The sequence below is a fragment of the Schistocerca nitens genome, chromosome 6, assembly GCF_023898315.1.
Source record: "Schistocerca nitens isolate TAMUIC-IGC-003100 chromosome 6, iqSchNite1.1, whole genome shotgun sequence".
In the NCBI taxonomy this organism is placed as follows: Eukaryota; Metazoa; Arthropoda; class Insecta; order Orthoptera; family Acrididae; genus Schistocerca; species Schistocerca nitens.
Window position 1 is genome coordinate 17,557,406 of NC_064619.1, and position 16,330 is coordinate 17,573,735.

Sequence of the window (16,330 nt, forward strand, 5' to 3'; positions counted from 1 at the left end):
CAAGTCACCGTTGATATTCACAATACGTGATGTGCCACATGAGCTTTTATTACGCATTACTGACATGTATGTCTCATGTCAATGTGCAACGGCTAGCACGTGCTAAAATGCGTAACAGACCTAGGCTTAATAGGCTAAGTCTTCAAGTATCAAACACTTGTTAATCATTTTCGATACTACCTAGGAATTTATCAAGTTAGACATACGCTATGAAAAAAATACCAATTAAGGTGCTAACCATTGACTTACTTTCCAATTATAGGGACAAGAACTTTCAGAATCCTGAGTTATCACAGCCACTTTGGACCATGCGCTCTGACTTACACCTAATTTGCCATAGTTCATCATCAATCGCTTAACAAATTTTATGACAGATTACATTAGGGCAGAAACGCAAACATGTAACTTTATTCTCATTTATACAGTTCCACGAATTGCAGTGGACTTGATTCATAGAATGTATTTTCTCGCGAATAGCTTCATCTTTCTTGCAGTATCGGCTTAGGACGTGTGTAGGCCAAAGATCTTACCTCCAAGTTGTTCGTCGCTGTTCTGCTCAGATAGGTATATCGACAATCATTTATTTCGAGATGGTTACATAGCCAAGTTTTCTGCTAGTTGCAAGAGTGCGTAGTATGGTTCAACATGAGATAGTGTGAGAGATACTTTTCTTAAAGGACCATAGGTTCTTTGTCAGTTGTACTGAAAATATGGCGCAAATAATAGATCTGACATTGCATATTTACAGACAAATAGACTTCCACATATACATTTTGTCCCAGAATTAAATTAGTAATGGTACCCAACTCCCAGTTCTGAGTCAGAGGATTTACTTGGTTGTAAGTCGAACTCTGGATAGGGCTCCTTCTGCCCCACTACCAGCTCGCCTGGTATTGGTTGAAAAGTTCCAAACTCTTTTTCTACTTGAACAGCCTGCACTACCTAAAGGAAGAAAAATATTCAAATAAAATTTTATTAACGGCAGGGGAAAAGTAACATAGACATACATGGTGATTCAGCTGCCCCTGCATATCTGTTTTATGCAACCCGCAATGCCTTCAAAAACCACGTTCGAGATTTTCATATTCTCTTGCTCTCTAAGTGCCAACTATTAGTCCTACAGAAAAAATGAACATGACCTTTCTGTTGGGAATGTAAGGTATTTAAAATTTGTAACAGGATACGTTCTCACTGGAGGCCTCGGTTTTCGAGTTATTCAAGAAAAACGCGTTTTGAAGGTCACTTTTGTACGATTTTCTTGAACAACATGGAAACTACACTCTCTAGAGAAAGCTAATAGTTTGCGCTTAGTGAGCGAGAGTGTGTATGGAAATATTCCAAATGATATTTGAAGGCATTGTGGGTTGCAGAAAAGCCATAGGTAGGGGCAACTGAATCACCCAGTATAAAATTTTCTTAAACTAGGCTCACACTTTTTAATCTAACATCCCTATTAACTAAAGTTGCCCCTACCTATGGCTTTTCTGCAACCCACAATGCCTTCAAATATCATTTGGAATATTTCCATACACACTCTCGCTCACTAAGCGCAAACTATTAGCTTTCTCTAGAGAGTGTAGTTTCCATGTTGTTCTAGAAAAACGTACAAAAGTGACCTTCAAAACGCGTTTTTCTTTAATAACACTTTAGTTAATAGGGATGTTAGATTAAAAAGTGTGGGCCTAATTTAAGAAAATTTTATACTGGGTGATTCAGTTGCCCCTACATATGGCTTTTCTGCAACCCACAATGCCTTCAAATATCATTTGGAATATTTCCATACACACTCTCACTCACTAAGCGCAAACTATTAGCTTTCTCTAGAGAGTGTAGTTTCCATGTTGTTCAAGAAAATCGTACAAAAGTGACCTTCAAAACGCGTTTTTCTTGAATAACTCGAAAACCGAGGCCTCCAGTGAGAACGTATCCTGTTACAAATTTTAAATACCTTACATTCCCAACAGAAAGGTCATGTTCATTTTTTCTGTAGGACTAATAGTTGGCACTTAGAGAGCAAGGGAATATGAAAATCTCGAACGTGGTTTTTGAAGGCATTGCGGGTTGCATAAAACAGATATGCAGGGGCAGCTGAATCACCATGTATGTCTATGTTACTTTTCCCCTGCCGTTAATAAAATTTTATTTGAATATTTTTCTTCCTTTAGGTAGTGCAGGCTGTTCAAGTAGAAAAAGAGTTTGGAACTTTTCAACCAATACCAGGTGAGCTGGTAGTGGGGCAGAAGGAGCCCTATCCAGAGTTTGACTTACAACCAAGTAAATCCTCTGACTCAGAACTGGGAGTTGGGAACCATTACTAATTTAATTCTGGGACAAAATGTATATGTGTAAGTCTATTTGTCTGTAAATATGCAATGTTAGTTCTTGACAGATGCCATCTAATTCGAAGTTTGTAAAATATTTCCTATTACTGACTCTCGATCTTTAGTTTAAACCTCAACTTCAGTCTGGAATACACAGTCTCTGATAATAATTCTGATTTCTTTAAATTATGTAAGAAAGTTTCTCTATTGTTGGAGCCAATCACACGTAGTTCAAACAGATTCTGAATCAGTAATAAGATGATATTTGATTAAATAGATACATTTATGCATCATTTGTTCAATGTACAGAAAAGTGCTAGACAAATCGTGATAACTAGCAGCAGTAGAGCTCATTGTGCTGAGTTACTTAAAATGCTACAAATTCTGGCTGCCCCTTGTCAGTATATTTTTCGGAATTAAATGTATACTAGGAAAAATATTAATCTGTTTGACAAACAGTTCAATACATGAACATGGGGCCTTGTTCAATATTAGCGATTTCAGCTTTTTCTCAATACCACTGACACTAATACCCTACTGTGGTCATCTTAACACTGGTGTGAATCGAACTGGAGCAGTAATCCATGATCTTACTTTATAAAAGAACATTTGTAAACAGAGCTGAGCATTTATACTTTTGCTTTGATTTCCTCAGTTTCGGTTCATGTGCCTTCTATATGTTCTAGAGCTGGACACTAACTTCATTACAACTATCAGCCTGTTTGTGAGAGGTCTATCGGTAACATTCTGTTGTGATTGTTGTCGAAAGCTACAAATATTGACCTTTTGACAACCAAACACGTTTCATTTATCATATCTATAAGTAGAGCCTTATGTTCAATTTTACACTTGATGTGCCACAGTCTCTTCAGTAACCTCTTGCAGTAATCTCTCTGTGTAACATGGAGAGTCCATCCCATCATGAACCTTCTTGCTATACACACCAAGGGTTTCAGAAATATGTTCAGACATTTTGGAGGATGATAGGCTGGATATAGGCAATCGTTGGTAAATATACAAACATGGGATCTCTGACTCAATAGTTTATGTGCTAGACAACGCCAAAACACAGTCACTATGCCTGGAAGAAACATCGCTCTAACTTGTAATTACTCCAGTAAATACTCAAAGTGTGCGCCGCTGACTTACTGGCATAACTCAAGCCATCGACTCAGGGAATGGTGGATACTGGATGGTGATTCAATGGCTTGATGCCTGATGTCACTTGCAGCAACAGCAATTCGAACTAGGAGTTCTTCCACAGATTTTACAGGAATCTGATACACAAGAGCCTTCACGTGGCTCCAAAGATAAAAAACAAGTCATGTGCTATCTGAGGATCTTGCAGATGAGTGAACAGTTCCATTACATCTGATCTTGCGTCCAGGGTACTGTCTGTCCAAGAATCTTCTCATTCGACTTGTGAAATGTGGAGGTGCCTCATCAAGCTGGAAGAACTTCCATCTTCTTGTTTGAAGCAGGACATCTTCAAGATACTGGGAAGTATGTGTTCGAGAAATATGTGGTAAACATAACCAGTTACACAGTTTGGAAGAACATAAGGCCTCACAACTTGGTTGTGAATAATTCCAGACCAAACATTAACTGAAAATTGTGGACAGCCGAATCTCGGGGATTTTCACGAGAGAGATGTGACCCGTGAAGATTCCTTCACAGGTGAAAGTCTACAGAAAAGTGTTTGAAAAGTCGGGAGTTTGCATTCTTTGCTGCAGAAACCATATGGCAAGTCGTTCTGAATTGGAAAATCAATGGAAATAATCTCTTGTGCCTTACACAGCTTGTAGGGATGACGATGATCTCATGCCGAATTCTCTGGACACGGCTAGAACTAGCATTCAGAGCACAAGCAATCGAGTGCACGCTATCTGAAGGATTGTTGTAGAACATCTGCAGTACTTGTTCCTCAGAACCAGGATTATGAACACTCTGTGGTCGACCTTGAGCATAGAAATCTCCCTCTAATGTGCCCCTTTCATGGAAACGACGGTCCACAGCAGCAGACGTTCTCTGATTTTGTGTTCATCTGTTTGGATAACGTTCTGCATACAAACGCTGTGCTCCTTCCATAGTTCCTGCTGCACCAAAGGCCAAGTGCATGTTTGTAAGTTCATTCCACTTGGAACGTTCGATGTCCTGCCTGATACCACAGGGTAAATAATCCTTCTACATTTGCAAGTGCATACCATTGTTCCATAATACACTACCTTAAATTTGGTACAACATTTGATTACGAATTACGTTGAGGTGGAAGCGATGTACACAGCTCACTTCAGGTACACAGCACAGAATGAGGAAAAAGGGTACTGGTACAGAGTTTCCTCATTAGGGCGCGAGTATCAATGAAAACAAATGACACAAGATATTCAAACTTACAGACACTTACCGCCAGTTACCGCTCTACCAGGTGCGTCAATGACTTTTTGAAGTCGCCTACCATCATAAATATGAGCCAACGGCCCCTGTTTGTATACTTAAAATAACTGCCTATATCCAGCCTATCACCCCAAAAAAATTCTGTGCTTATTTCTGAAACATCTAGTAAATCTTATCCCGTGATTGGTCAACTGTTGTTTGAAATTTGAGCCACAGATCATCTACATGCTCCTGCTCAGAGCTAACTAGTTACTGTTCCTTCTTGAGTTATGAGACTGTTGACTCTTTATCTAGTATATAGAACATGTAAATCTTTTTATTTGTCTTTCTTTCATTTTGTACTTTACTAATTATAATTACTGCAACTGTCTCATCGTCACTGACGCCAGCTTTAATTTGCACATCTTCAGAGAAGTGAGGCCTGTTAGATGCCATTTGATGCAAAATGTTTAATTCAGAATTTTCCGTTCCCAGTAGTTTTCAGGGAAGCATGTAATATCGTTTTGCTAGATGTCTTGGCATGACCACCACTTTCAAAACTGTAAACGTCCCAACTGATTGTTAGATGAGTAATGTTTCCTACAATGATGACAGTATGATTAGGGGACATAGTTATGTACTAGTGAGCTGAGGTTTACCCTACAGTTTTAGATTATATCTGTGCTGAGCAGGGTGGCCGATAAAAGAACCTAATCAAAAGATTTTGTACACCCATGATACTGAGTCTTATTCAAACAATCCCACATGCAGCTTTAATTACTATCTTCATGGATTTTAGTCTCTGTTCTAGGTGTGGTGAATACATCACTATCAATACCCATTAGCATAGCCTTTCAATGTTTACTTAGAATTACCCCAAAAATTTCACTGATGCCCATTCTGGACTTTAGTTAGCTTTCTGTACCTATTATTGTGTGAGCTTCACTACTTTTTAGCAGTACTTGGAACTTCGGCACTTTCTCACTAGGTGTCTAATAGTCTTATACGTAAAGGGGATTTCTTACAATATTGCAATTACATTTTGGGTCGTCATACAGATATCATTATCTAGACTGTTCAGAGAGACACACATGCAGCTATCTAGGTAGTGATGTGTAGTGAACTCCTGAGTTATTTATAGGAAACCTGCAGTTATCAACCCTATTGCACAAGTCTAGGAAGTCACAGCCTAGCTTGATGAAGTTTCTAATTCAAGCCTCCCAGACGATTTAACATCAGAGAACCACAATGAGTTTTATAGACAGTGTTGCAGATTGTGAGTTTTACTGAAATTCCAGGAAAGGTGTTGGTCTTTTCTAATAGTCACTGAAATGATCCCAGTATAATCTTAGAATCTGGACAAGAGGCATTATTTGTTTTAATGTGCACCATCCTATTTATGTATTTGGTCCTGTGTCCATTGGTGGTACAATGTGCAAGACAATATTGGACTTAATTCTAATTCTTACAGAGAACAATGTATTTCTACATTCTATAATTAATAAAAGTTATGGAACTATACATTTACTGTAATTCAAGCATTTACTTACTGAACAGAGCTGTGATACTGTAGCTGATTTCTCAAAGATCTTTCAGCAGCATTAACATTTAGAATACTTTTTACATTATTTGGCAAGTTATTGAATAGTTTTATTCCCATGTAGCTTGTACCTTACTGATAAAAACTTATATTGATTGGAAGTAAACGCAAGTTACCTTTTAATTTAGTGTTGTGATTATATTAATCACAATTTTTTCCAATACTATTATCATTTTCAATTACATTTTTTAAATAGACAGTAGAGTGTCAAGAATAAACATGCATGGTAGTGGTAGTACTTTCAGTGTTTTAAGTATTGGTTTACATGACTGTCTAATTCTACTCCCTGTCATAATCCTAATGGCTCCTTTTTGGATTCGGGGAGGTCCCCGGAACAGCTGGTGTATTTCCCCACAATATGAGTCCATATTTTAAATGAGCATTAAATTTACTCCATACGCAAACATCAGTGCTTGCACATTTATGCATCTCCTTAGAGTCAGTATGGCTGCAGGTACAGCCTCTTCAACATTATGAAGGAGGTGTCATGTATGCACACCGACTGCACAATGTGATGCTTCTTATCTAAAATATATAATCTGTGTATGTTAAGACAGTCATTGCTGTCATTCAAATTGCAACACCTCAAAGACAGCGTGCAACAATAGCCAAGTTAGCATAAAGTATACTACATATCTGGGTACACAAATGATTAGCATTTCAGTGAAACTGCACAAAGTAGTTAGAACTAGCGCCCTATACAACCGTTACATATCTATATGTAGTAGTTATTCTTTTGGACATGTCTGAAAGAACAGACACCATTTTGATCCAGCAGCCACTATGAATTAAGACACAAAGGAGTCATATACATTGGCTGCGAGTGGGCATTGATTGAAATCAATGGGGAAAGTTGAAACTTTGTGTCGATCTGGAATCTGAACCCGAGTCTCCTGCTGTACTAGGCAGATGCTCTGGCCACTGAGCCATCTGGACACACTGGTCATCGCAACTGCACAGACTATCCCAGCACCCCTCCTGTCAGATCCAAATTCTCAACTTATCCACACACTACTAACATAGTGTCCCTTGCCCATTATCCTCATTACTCACAGCATATCGCCGATTCCAGTAGGAGTTCGAGTCTGGTGTGGATGGCCAATGATCTCTTCATTGTGTATGCACACCAGGCTCGAACTCACGATAATGAAGATAATGGGCAAAGGGCACTACATTAGTGGTGTGTAGATAAACTGAGAATTTGGTTCTGGGGGGGGGGGGTGGAGTGCTAGGGAAGTCTGTGTCACTGTGTCCGGATGGCTCAGTGGTCAGAGCATCTGTCTCGTGAAGCAGAAGACCGAGGTTCGAATCCCGGTCTGGTAGAAATCGTCAAATTTCAACACTGATTTAAATCAATGTACACTTACAACCAACGTCTGTAATTCCTTTACACAGTGGATTTCTCATTTAGAAACAGCATCTGAATGTAACTTGTTTATGAGAAGATCATGCCACACCTCATGTAATAAGGAGAAACCTCTACCAGGTACCTTTCACTGCGTTTGATCGATCTGTGATACTGCTCTTTGTGGTTCCCACGATTGTCGTGTGAATATGGAATTGATGAGTTATGAATAGCACACCTAAAACGCATGCAGACGTTGGAGCACCACAGACTGGCAGTACGGCGACAAATGTTGCTGCTTTCCTGAATGTGACAGCAGAGAGAGCCACGCAAACAGTTGTGCATCTAATGGCAACATTGGACGCGTGAGAGGAACCTCATCGCCCTTTCATATGAGTCCCAATTCTTCATACATCACAATTGACATATCCACTTGTGGAGGCTTGAATGAACGTTGCCATGTTATATTCATCACTGTCAAGTGGGCTCAACACCTGCTGTATTGTTATGGTGTACCACTGAGTACACACCACAATTACATCTGGTTCATGTAGTAAATAATCTGGACAACAGGTGTTATATTTCTGACGTGTTAAGGTCGGTGGCTGAACCCTATCTTCATGATCTCTGTACATTAATTTTCAACAAGATAACGCAAGTCTTCTGTGTCACCTGTGATGTCCTGACGTGGAGGATATTCGATTAGTACCCTGGCCAGCGTGCTCACCGTATGTCTCACCCACAAAAATACACTCCTGGAAATGGAAAAAAGAACACATTGACACCGATGTGTCAGACCCACCATACTTGCTCTGGACACTGCGAGAGGGCTGTACAAGCAATGATCACACGCACGGCACAGCGGACACACCAGGAACCGCGGTGTTGGCCGTCGAATGGCGCTAGCTGCGCAGCATTTGTGCAGTGCCGCCGTCAGTGTCAGCCAGTTTGCCGTGGCATACGGAGCTCCATCGCAGTCTTTAACACTGGTAGCATGCCGCGACAGCGTGGACGTGAACCGTATGTGCAGTTGACGGACTTTGAGCGAGGGCGTATAGTGGGCATGCGGGAGGCCGGGTGGACGTACCGCCGAATTGCTCAACACGTGGGGCGTGAGGTCTCCACAGTACATCGATGTTGTCGCCAGTGGTCGGCGGAAGGTGCACGTGCCCGTCGACCTGGGACCGGACTGCAGCGACGCACGGATGAACGCCAAGACCGTAGGATCCTACGCAGTGCCGTAGGGGACCGCACAGCCACTTCCCAGCAAATTAGGGACACTGTTGCTCCTGGGGTATCGGCGAGGACCATTCGCAACCGTCTCCATGAAGCTGGGCTACGGTCCCGCACACCGTTAGGCCGTCTTCCGCTCACGCCCCAACATCGTGCAGCCCGCCTCTAGTGGTGTCGCGACAGGCGTGAATGGAGGGACGAATGGAGACGTGTCGTCTTCAGCGATGAGAGTCGCTTCTGCCTTGGTGCCAATGATGGTCGTATGCGTGTTTGGCGCCGTGCAGGTGAGCGCCACAATCAGGACTGCATACGACCGAGGCACACAGGGCCAACACCCGGCATCATGGTGTGGGGAGCGATCTCCTACACTGGCCGTACACCACTGGTGATCGTCGAGGGGACACTGAATAGTGCACGGTACATCCAAACCGTCATCGAACCCATCGTTCTACCGTTCCTAGACCGGCAAGGGAACTTGCTGTTCCAACAGGACAATGCACGTCCGCATGTATCCCGTGCCACCCAACGTGCTCTAGAAGGTGTAAGTCAACTACCCTGGCCAGCAAGATCTCCGGATCTGTCCCCCATTGAGCATGTTTGGGACTGGATGAAGCGGCGTCTCACGTGGTCTGCACGTCCAGCACGAACGCTGGTCCAACTGAGGCGCCAGGTGGAAATGGCATGGCAAGCCGTTCCACAGGACTACATCCAGCATCTCTACGATCGTCTCCATGGGAGAATAGCAGGCTGCATTGCTGCGAAAGGTGGGTATACACTGTACTAGTGCCGACATTGTGAGCCGGCCGGAGTGGCCGAGCGGTTAAAGGCGCTACAGTCTGGAACCGCACGACCGCTACGGTCGCAGGTTCGAATCCTGCCTCGGGCATGGATGTGTGTGATGTCCTTAGGTTAGTTAGGTTTAAGTAGTTCTAAGTTCTAGGGGAGTTATGACCACAGCAGTTGAGTCCCATAGTGCTCAGAGCCATTTGAACCGACATTGTGCATGCTCTGTTGCCTGTGTCTATGTGCCTGTGGTTCTGTCAGTGTGATCATGTGATGTATCTGACCCCAGGAATGTGTCAATAAAGTTTCCCCTTCCTGGGACAATGAATTCACGGTGTTCTTATTTCAATTTCCAGGAGTGTATATGAGGAATTCTTATTGGCCGAAAGTGATGTTTTCTGACGTTCCTCTTTGCAAGTAGGTTCACAGTTTCCTTATGTATTTGCCAGCAGGACATTTTATCTGTAACAGGAGGACATCTGTATTGTTTCAATAGCTTCAGATACTTGTTGAATATAATGATTCGTTCCCATAATCCATTCTTGATTTTCTAATTTTTGTGAGACGTTACTTGAATCTTCTTCTCCCCTAGATAGACAGAATGGTTAGAAATAGTCTGAAAAGTTTGTAAGGGTGTTGCAGCGTAGGTTGTGCTGAGATATAATTGTTGAAAAATTCTATATGATGGGCCGTTTCCGAGTTAATTAGCATTGAAGTTAGTCAATCAGGCCGTTTCACATGCAGATTCAAGCGGCCCGCCAGAGACGGTATCGCTAAACATGTTCTTAGTTCAGTATTTTAACACCGAAAAAGAGATCGATATAAAAATTCGACGTGTGTCTGTAATAAGAATCAAAGCCAAGCTAAAGGCTCAACAGTCTCATACGCTGTCATATACGCTGTGAGAACAACTGGCACTAGTTGTATCTGATTAACCGCTTGAATTTTCTTGCGAAACTGCCTGATTGGCTAACTTCGATTCTAATTAACTCAGAAACGGCCCAACGCATCGAATTTTTAACCATTTTTCTCAGTACAACCTAGCCTGCAATACCCTCACAAAATTTTCAAACTGTTTTTGACCACCTGTATAGCGGTATTTCATTTATCTTGAAGACTTCCATAGAAGAGATATGATAAGCGTAGGCTATAGAATCTTCCGTATCCAAGCCATCGTTGTGTGTACAGTCATATTGGTGCCACCTATCATCAATGTTTTTCCTTGCCTCTTGGTAGGCAGATCCTTTTTTTATGTCTTTTGTCATAAAAATGACGGTATCGAAAAGCAACTAATATGCTATCCTGGAGAATCATTGGAGTCATGAGCAGCCATTTCACACAACTTCTTACTGGCAAATATTTATTTATTTATTTATTTATTTTATCCATCTTTCAGCACTAACATGCAATCGATGTCGTCAGAAGAGTTATGTTTTACATACCAAAATATTACATAGTAAAAATATAGCAGTGTTGTAAACTATTAGCTTACAACAGCCTCTACACCTAGATCCATACATAACAGTAAGCCATAGTTTATCAGCATTAACATGCAATCAATGTTGTCAGAAGTATTATAGCTATTTGTACATTATGTTTCATATAACAAAAATATTACATGGAAAAAAAGACAGTGTTGTACCCTATTAGCTTATAGCTAGCTGCCTCTACATCCGTAACTATACATAACAGTAAGCCTTAGTTTATCAATAAATTAGATCATCTTTGCAACTATTCTGAAATTCTTCTACACTCTAGAAAGTATTTTTCTTCATCCACACTTTGGTTTTAGTTTTGAAAATATCCATTAAACCAATTGAGCCTGTACGGGTAAAGTGTTGAATAATTTTATGCCTATGTATTCATAGCTAGATTGGGTTTTCTTAAGCCTGGTTGTGGGTATATCAGTCATATTTGTTTGTCGAGTATTGTGTTGATGAACTGATTTCCTTATAGTGTAGTGGGTTAAAGAAATGGCTCTGAGCACTATGGGACTCAACTGCTGTGGTCATAAGTCGCCTAGAACTTAGAACTACTTAAACCTAACTAACATAAGGACATCACACACATCCATTCCCAAGGCAGGATTCGAACCTGCGACCATAGCGGTCGTGCGGTTCCAGACTGTAGCGCCTTTAACCGCTCGGCCACTCCGGCCGGCGTAGTGGTTTAAGTTTTCTTTTATGTCTAATAGGCAACAATATATGTAAAGAGATGGGACTGTGAGAATTTTTAAGTCTCTAAAATAAGGTCTACATGAGGTCTTGTTGTCAGTGATTCCGTAAAAACGTCTAATTGCTTTCTTCTGCCAAGTGAAAATTTTTTTGGCTCCTGGAGAGTTACCCCATAAAAGAATGCCATATTGTAGATGGCAATGAAAGAAGGCATAGTATGACTGAAGCAATAAATCTTGTGTAACACATGTGTGTAGTTTGGCTAGTAGGTAGATAACTCGTGACAGCTTTAGACACATAATCTGTATGTGTGTCCCAAGTTAATTTTGAGTCAATGTGTATTCCTAGTAGTTTAACAGATGATAACTCCATGTTACTGTTTGATAAACTGAAGATTATCTTGACAGTCTTTTCATGGTCCATAGGTAAGTCGTTAGCTTTAAACCAGATATTTGATATTTTGAGACACTCTTCACTTTCCTCCTTCAATATGTTTATATCCTTTCCAGAATTAGCTAATGTTGTGTCATCAGCATAGAGGATAGATTTACAGGGTAAGTTATTCGGAAAGTCATTTACAAACAATATAAATAGTAGAGGGCCAAGCACTGAGCCCTGAGGAACACCTCGTTTTATACTTAAAGTCTGTGACTGTTGGTCATTATGCTTTACTATTTGTTTTCTATTGCTGAGGTATGATTCAATTAGTGAGAGTTCCAAGTGTTTGATTCCATAGCAACACAGTTTATCTAATAATAATTTGTGGTTAACTGAGTCAAAAGCCTTACTCAAGTCAATTAGAATGGCTTCAGCAGATAATTCTGACTCAAATGCGCTTAGTACGAAAGAGATAAGGTTTTCAACTGCTTTGACTGTTGATAAGTTTGACCTGAATCCATACTGAGAATCATTTAACATATTATTGTCTGATAGGTGTATGCATATTTGCTGCAGTATGCAATGTTCTATTATTTTTGAGAGAATATGCACAAGTGAAATTGGTCTATAATTATTGATACAGGACTTGTTACCCTTTTTGTATAATGGTATGACAATGTTTTTTTGAGACATTCTGGAAAGTGTCCACTCGAGAGCATCCAGTTTATCAGTATGCAAAGAGGATATGTTATGAGATCTACAACTTTTTTAATTACATAGTTTGACAGGCCATACACATCTTCAGATCTAGAGTATCCTAATTTAGAGGTTGCTTTAAGTATATCAGTTACTTGTACTTCTCTCCATTTACAAGCTGACACTATGTTTGTAATGTTTTGTTGAAAATTTCTGCCAGATATGGGGTGAGAAATAGGTGTATGTGTTGAATTGGAATTCTGGTTGCTGTGGGTTGGAAGGCTAAGATTGGCAGAGTTGGCAAAAAAGTGATTGAAATCATCAGCAGTGACGTTAGCAGCATTTGTGTTGTCTTTGTAGTTTATATCCATACCTAGCTCTGCTTTTATTACTTTCCATGCAGCCTTACATTTATTGTGTGATTTTTTAATGAAATCACCATTTGCCTTACACTTGGCTATTTTAATTTCAGATCTATATTTTCTTTTCAGGTTTTTGTAAGTTTCTTTATCTACTGCTCCCTTTTTGACCTTATTGTGACAAGTAATTACCAATAGTCTCAGTTTTTGTAATTGGGGTGAAAACCACTTCTGTAAAGTTGAGTGGCTAGGTTTCCTAACTTTTTTGTTTTTTCGTTTTTTAACCAGTGGACAGCATGTGTGGAAGATTTCAGAAATGATTTTGAGGAATGTGCTGAAGGCTTCATCAACATTTTTGGAGGAATGTACAACAGTATTCCAATCTATAGACTTAAGTTCTTCTCTATACTTGCTAATATTTGTATCTGTAGATAGTCTGACACACTGAGTTTGTTCCTCGTCTTCTTTTGGTTTTTTAGTAATTAGTTTCACCCATATACTTCTATGGTCTGACAGGTAATCGACATTAAATAAGCCTAGCTCAAAATCACATTTGTATACATTTGTTATTAGATTGTCAAGACAGGAGGAGTGCCTTGTAGGACTTTCATTAGCACAAAAGAGATTATAGGATCTTAACATGTTTACTAAATTAACATTTCTGGCTGTCATTTTCCTAATGGCTATGTTTAGATCCCCAAAGATTAAAATTTTGTATTTAGTGTATTTTTGTATACTGATCACAAATTTTTATAAACGTTCTATAAATTGTTCTACATTACTTTCAGGAGTGTGATATAAAGACATAGTTATGAGCTGTATACTAGGTATAATAAAAGCAGCTGCTTCAAAAACACCTTTAATGCATAGGTCACTAACTTCAAGAACAGAAAACTTTAAGTCTAGATCATTGCTAATATATATGGATGAACCCCCATAGGATTCACTGGGTCTGCAGAAGTATGTAGCTAATCTGAAACCTGATGGTACATACAGTTTTATATCCTCTTCCTTTAACCAATGTTCGTTTATACATAAAATCATTCTTTTGTTACCTTTTAATAATTTACCAAGCTCATCAGCTTTATTTTTCAGAGATCTGATATTTAAGTGCAGAAATAAGATAGAGTTACTGTCACAGGAGGGGAGGAGTACAGTATTATGGGGCAATGGAGAACATTTAATTGTTTTTTCAGCCCTGGAATCTATGTTAGGTGGCGGTTGGACTTCCTTGGGATAAACCATAAAAATCTTCATTTCTCTTTGGTAATTTTTTGGGTCTGTTTGAAACATGGTTGGAAGTTTGTTTCACTTTACTATCTACATGTTTTATAGGAACATGTTTTCCCAAATCATTTGGTATCACTTCATCATGAGACAAAGATGATACTTTACTTACTGTGACTGGTCTATTCTTTTCTGCTACTCTTGAAGGTGATGGAGGAGGAGCTGGTGCTGTTTCTGCTGTTGGTGAAGTTGGTTTAGTTGCTGCTGGTGGAGGAGTTGTTTCTGCTATTACTGGTAAAGGAGTTGGTTCTGCTACTGCTGGTGTGGGAGATGGTGCTGCTGCTATAGGAACTGGTTCTACTGCTGGAGGAGTTGCTTCTGCTGTTGCTGGTGGTGTTTCTTCTGCTATTGCTGGTGAAGTAGTTTGTGCTGCTACTGCTGGTGAGGGAGATGGTGTTACTGCGGTAGGAGCTGGTTCTAATGCTGGAGGAGCTACTTCTGCTGTTACTGAACGTGGTTCTTCTGACGCTGCTGTTGATTCTACTTCTGTTAGTATTGCTTCTTTAGGTACTTCTGCTGCATTTTCTGTTACTGTATCTGATTCTGCATTAGTCACTCCTAGAGATACTTTCTGTGATGATGATACAGGTACCACTGATGATGTTGTTGGTAAGTATTGCAGTCTCTGAATAATTTCCATTAGCTTTAATGTAATAAGTTGCTTTCCAAGGCCATTTAAGTGCAGCCCGTGAGTAGTGTGGAATCTGCGTCCAATGGTATTAATATTAACAACAGAAACATTTCTATATTGTTTGCATATACTGGAAAAAAGTTCATTGGCGGCACTAATTTCCTTGTTTACACACGACCAGGACATCAAGTCGTACCTTTGTGGTACATTTACGAGGATAACGTTTGTATGACTTAGTTCAGATAAACACTTGTTTAATTCGCAGCAGGCTTTAGATGTATCATTTTGATAAATGTCATTAGATCCACCAAAGAGGACAACAAAATCTTTCGAAGACAGCTTTTTTATTTCTTCAGAAAAAACTAGTTTTCTTATTTCTGAGAGGGGCGCCCTAGGCTTTACAAAGCTCATCGATTTCACATTTGAAGCTTTATTTATGCATGAGACTATACCGCGGCTGTGGCTATCGTCTAAAATGTAAAGTTTTGGAACATGGTCGGGAGTTTTAGACTGATGTTTTCTTTCGCTCTCGCAACAGGTTACACCACTGTTTGTGCTTTTCCCGCACTTTCTACAAACATAAACAACAGAACTGTTATTAACAAAAGTTACAGTATCTTGAGGTAAAACGCAAAGCCTCTTTGCTTCTTTTTCATACTGTTCGTGTTCGTGATGTTTTATAATTGAAAACTCTTCCAGTAGAGCACTGATAACTTCGTCGTTGGTGTTTCTCATATTAGGTTTTTGGCCTAAGTCGCCTTTGAAACAGCTATTGCAGAACAATAGTTTCTTTTTAGGACTGACATTAACACACGAATAATGAAAAACCGTTTTACAATTTAAGCACATTATACCTTTTACAACACGTTTCTTGCAATGGCATGATGTATCAGAGTTCACCATTTCCCACGAATGAGTCGAAGTACTTGCTGGATGAGATGCCTGATTATAACATTTTCCTGTTACCAGGTTTTTTTTGGCGTCAACTTTTGCGATAATATAACATGGCATACGTGTACTGTCATAATACACAATACACACAGAATTTGTTGCATATCGAACACTTTTCCTCGTTATTTTTTGACTTTTGTACGGAACTAACATAGTCCCGATCTACACTAGGCGCCATCTTGAAACCAAAAAATATGAA

At 39.9% G+C, this 16,330-nt stretch overlaps 2 protein-coding genes across 4 annotated transcripts in view; both read right to left on the reverse strand.

Moving 5' to 3' along the window:
• Positions 1–671, reverse strand: part of LOC126262549 (dTTP/UTP pyrophosphatase) — a 113,129-nt gene extending 112,458 nt beyond the window's left edge. Inside the window, exon 1 of one of the 3 annotated variants that reach the window (XM_049959234.1) lies at positions 531–671. The gene's annotated coding sequence lies outside the window, so the exon portion shown is untranslated. Of the gene's footprint in view, positions 1–238; positions 405–530 lie in introns of those variants that run through there. The other 2 variants (XM_049959235.1, XM_049959236.1) reach the window with 2 other exon arrangements.
• Positions 672–789: 118 nt separating this feature from the next.
• On the reverse strand, positions 790–15,189 carry LOC126262702 (uncharacterized). Its single transcript, XM_049959481.1, has 2 exons — positions 14,662–15,189; positions 790–942 (listed from the first exon to the last, which is right to left on the reverse strand). The coding sequence occupies exons 1-2, from the start codon at positions 15,187–15,189 to the stop codon at positions 790–792; spliced, it is 681 nt and encodes a 226-aa protein (XP_049815438.1).
• Positions 15,190–16,330: the final 1,141 nt, after the last annotated feature.

What these genes read in the sequence shown, in the direction of transcription:
- LOC126262702 (XM_049959481.1), bottom strand. Translation starts at nt 15,189, where the DNA reads ATGGAAATTATTCAGAGACTGCAATACTTACCAACAACATCATCAGTG. An exon ending in AAAAGAATAGACCAGTCACA is followed by an intron (nt 943 to 14,661) that starts GTAAGTAAAGTA and finishes TTCTTCCTTTAG; the next exon opens with GTAGTGCAGGCTGTTCAAGT.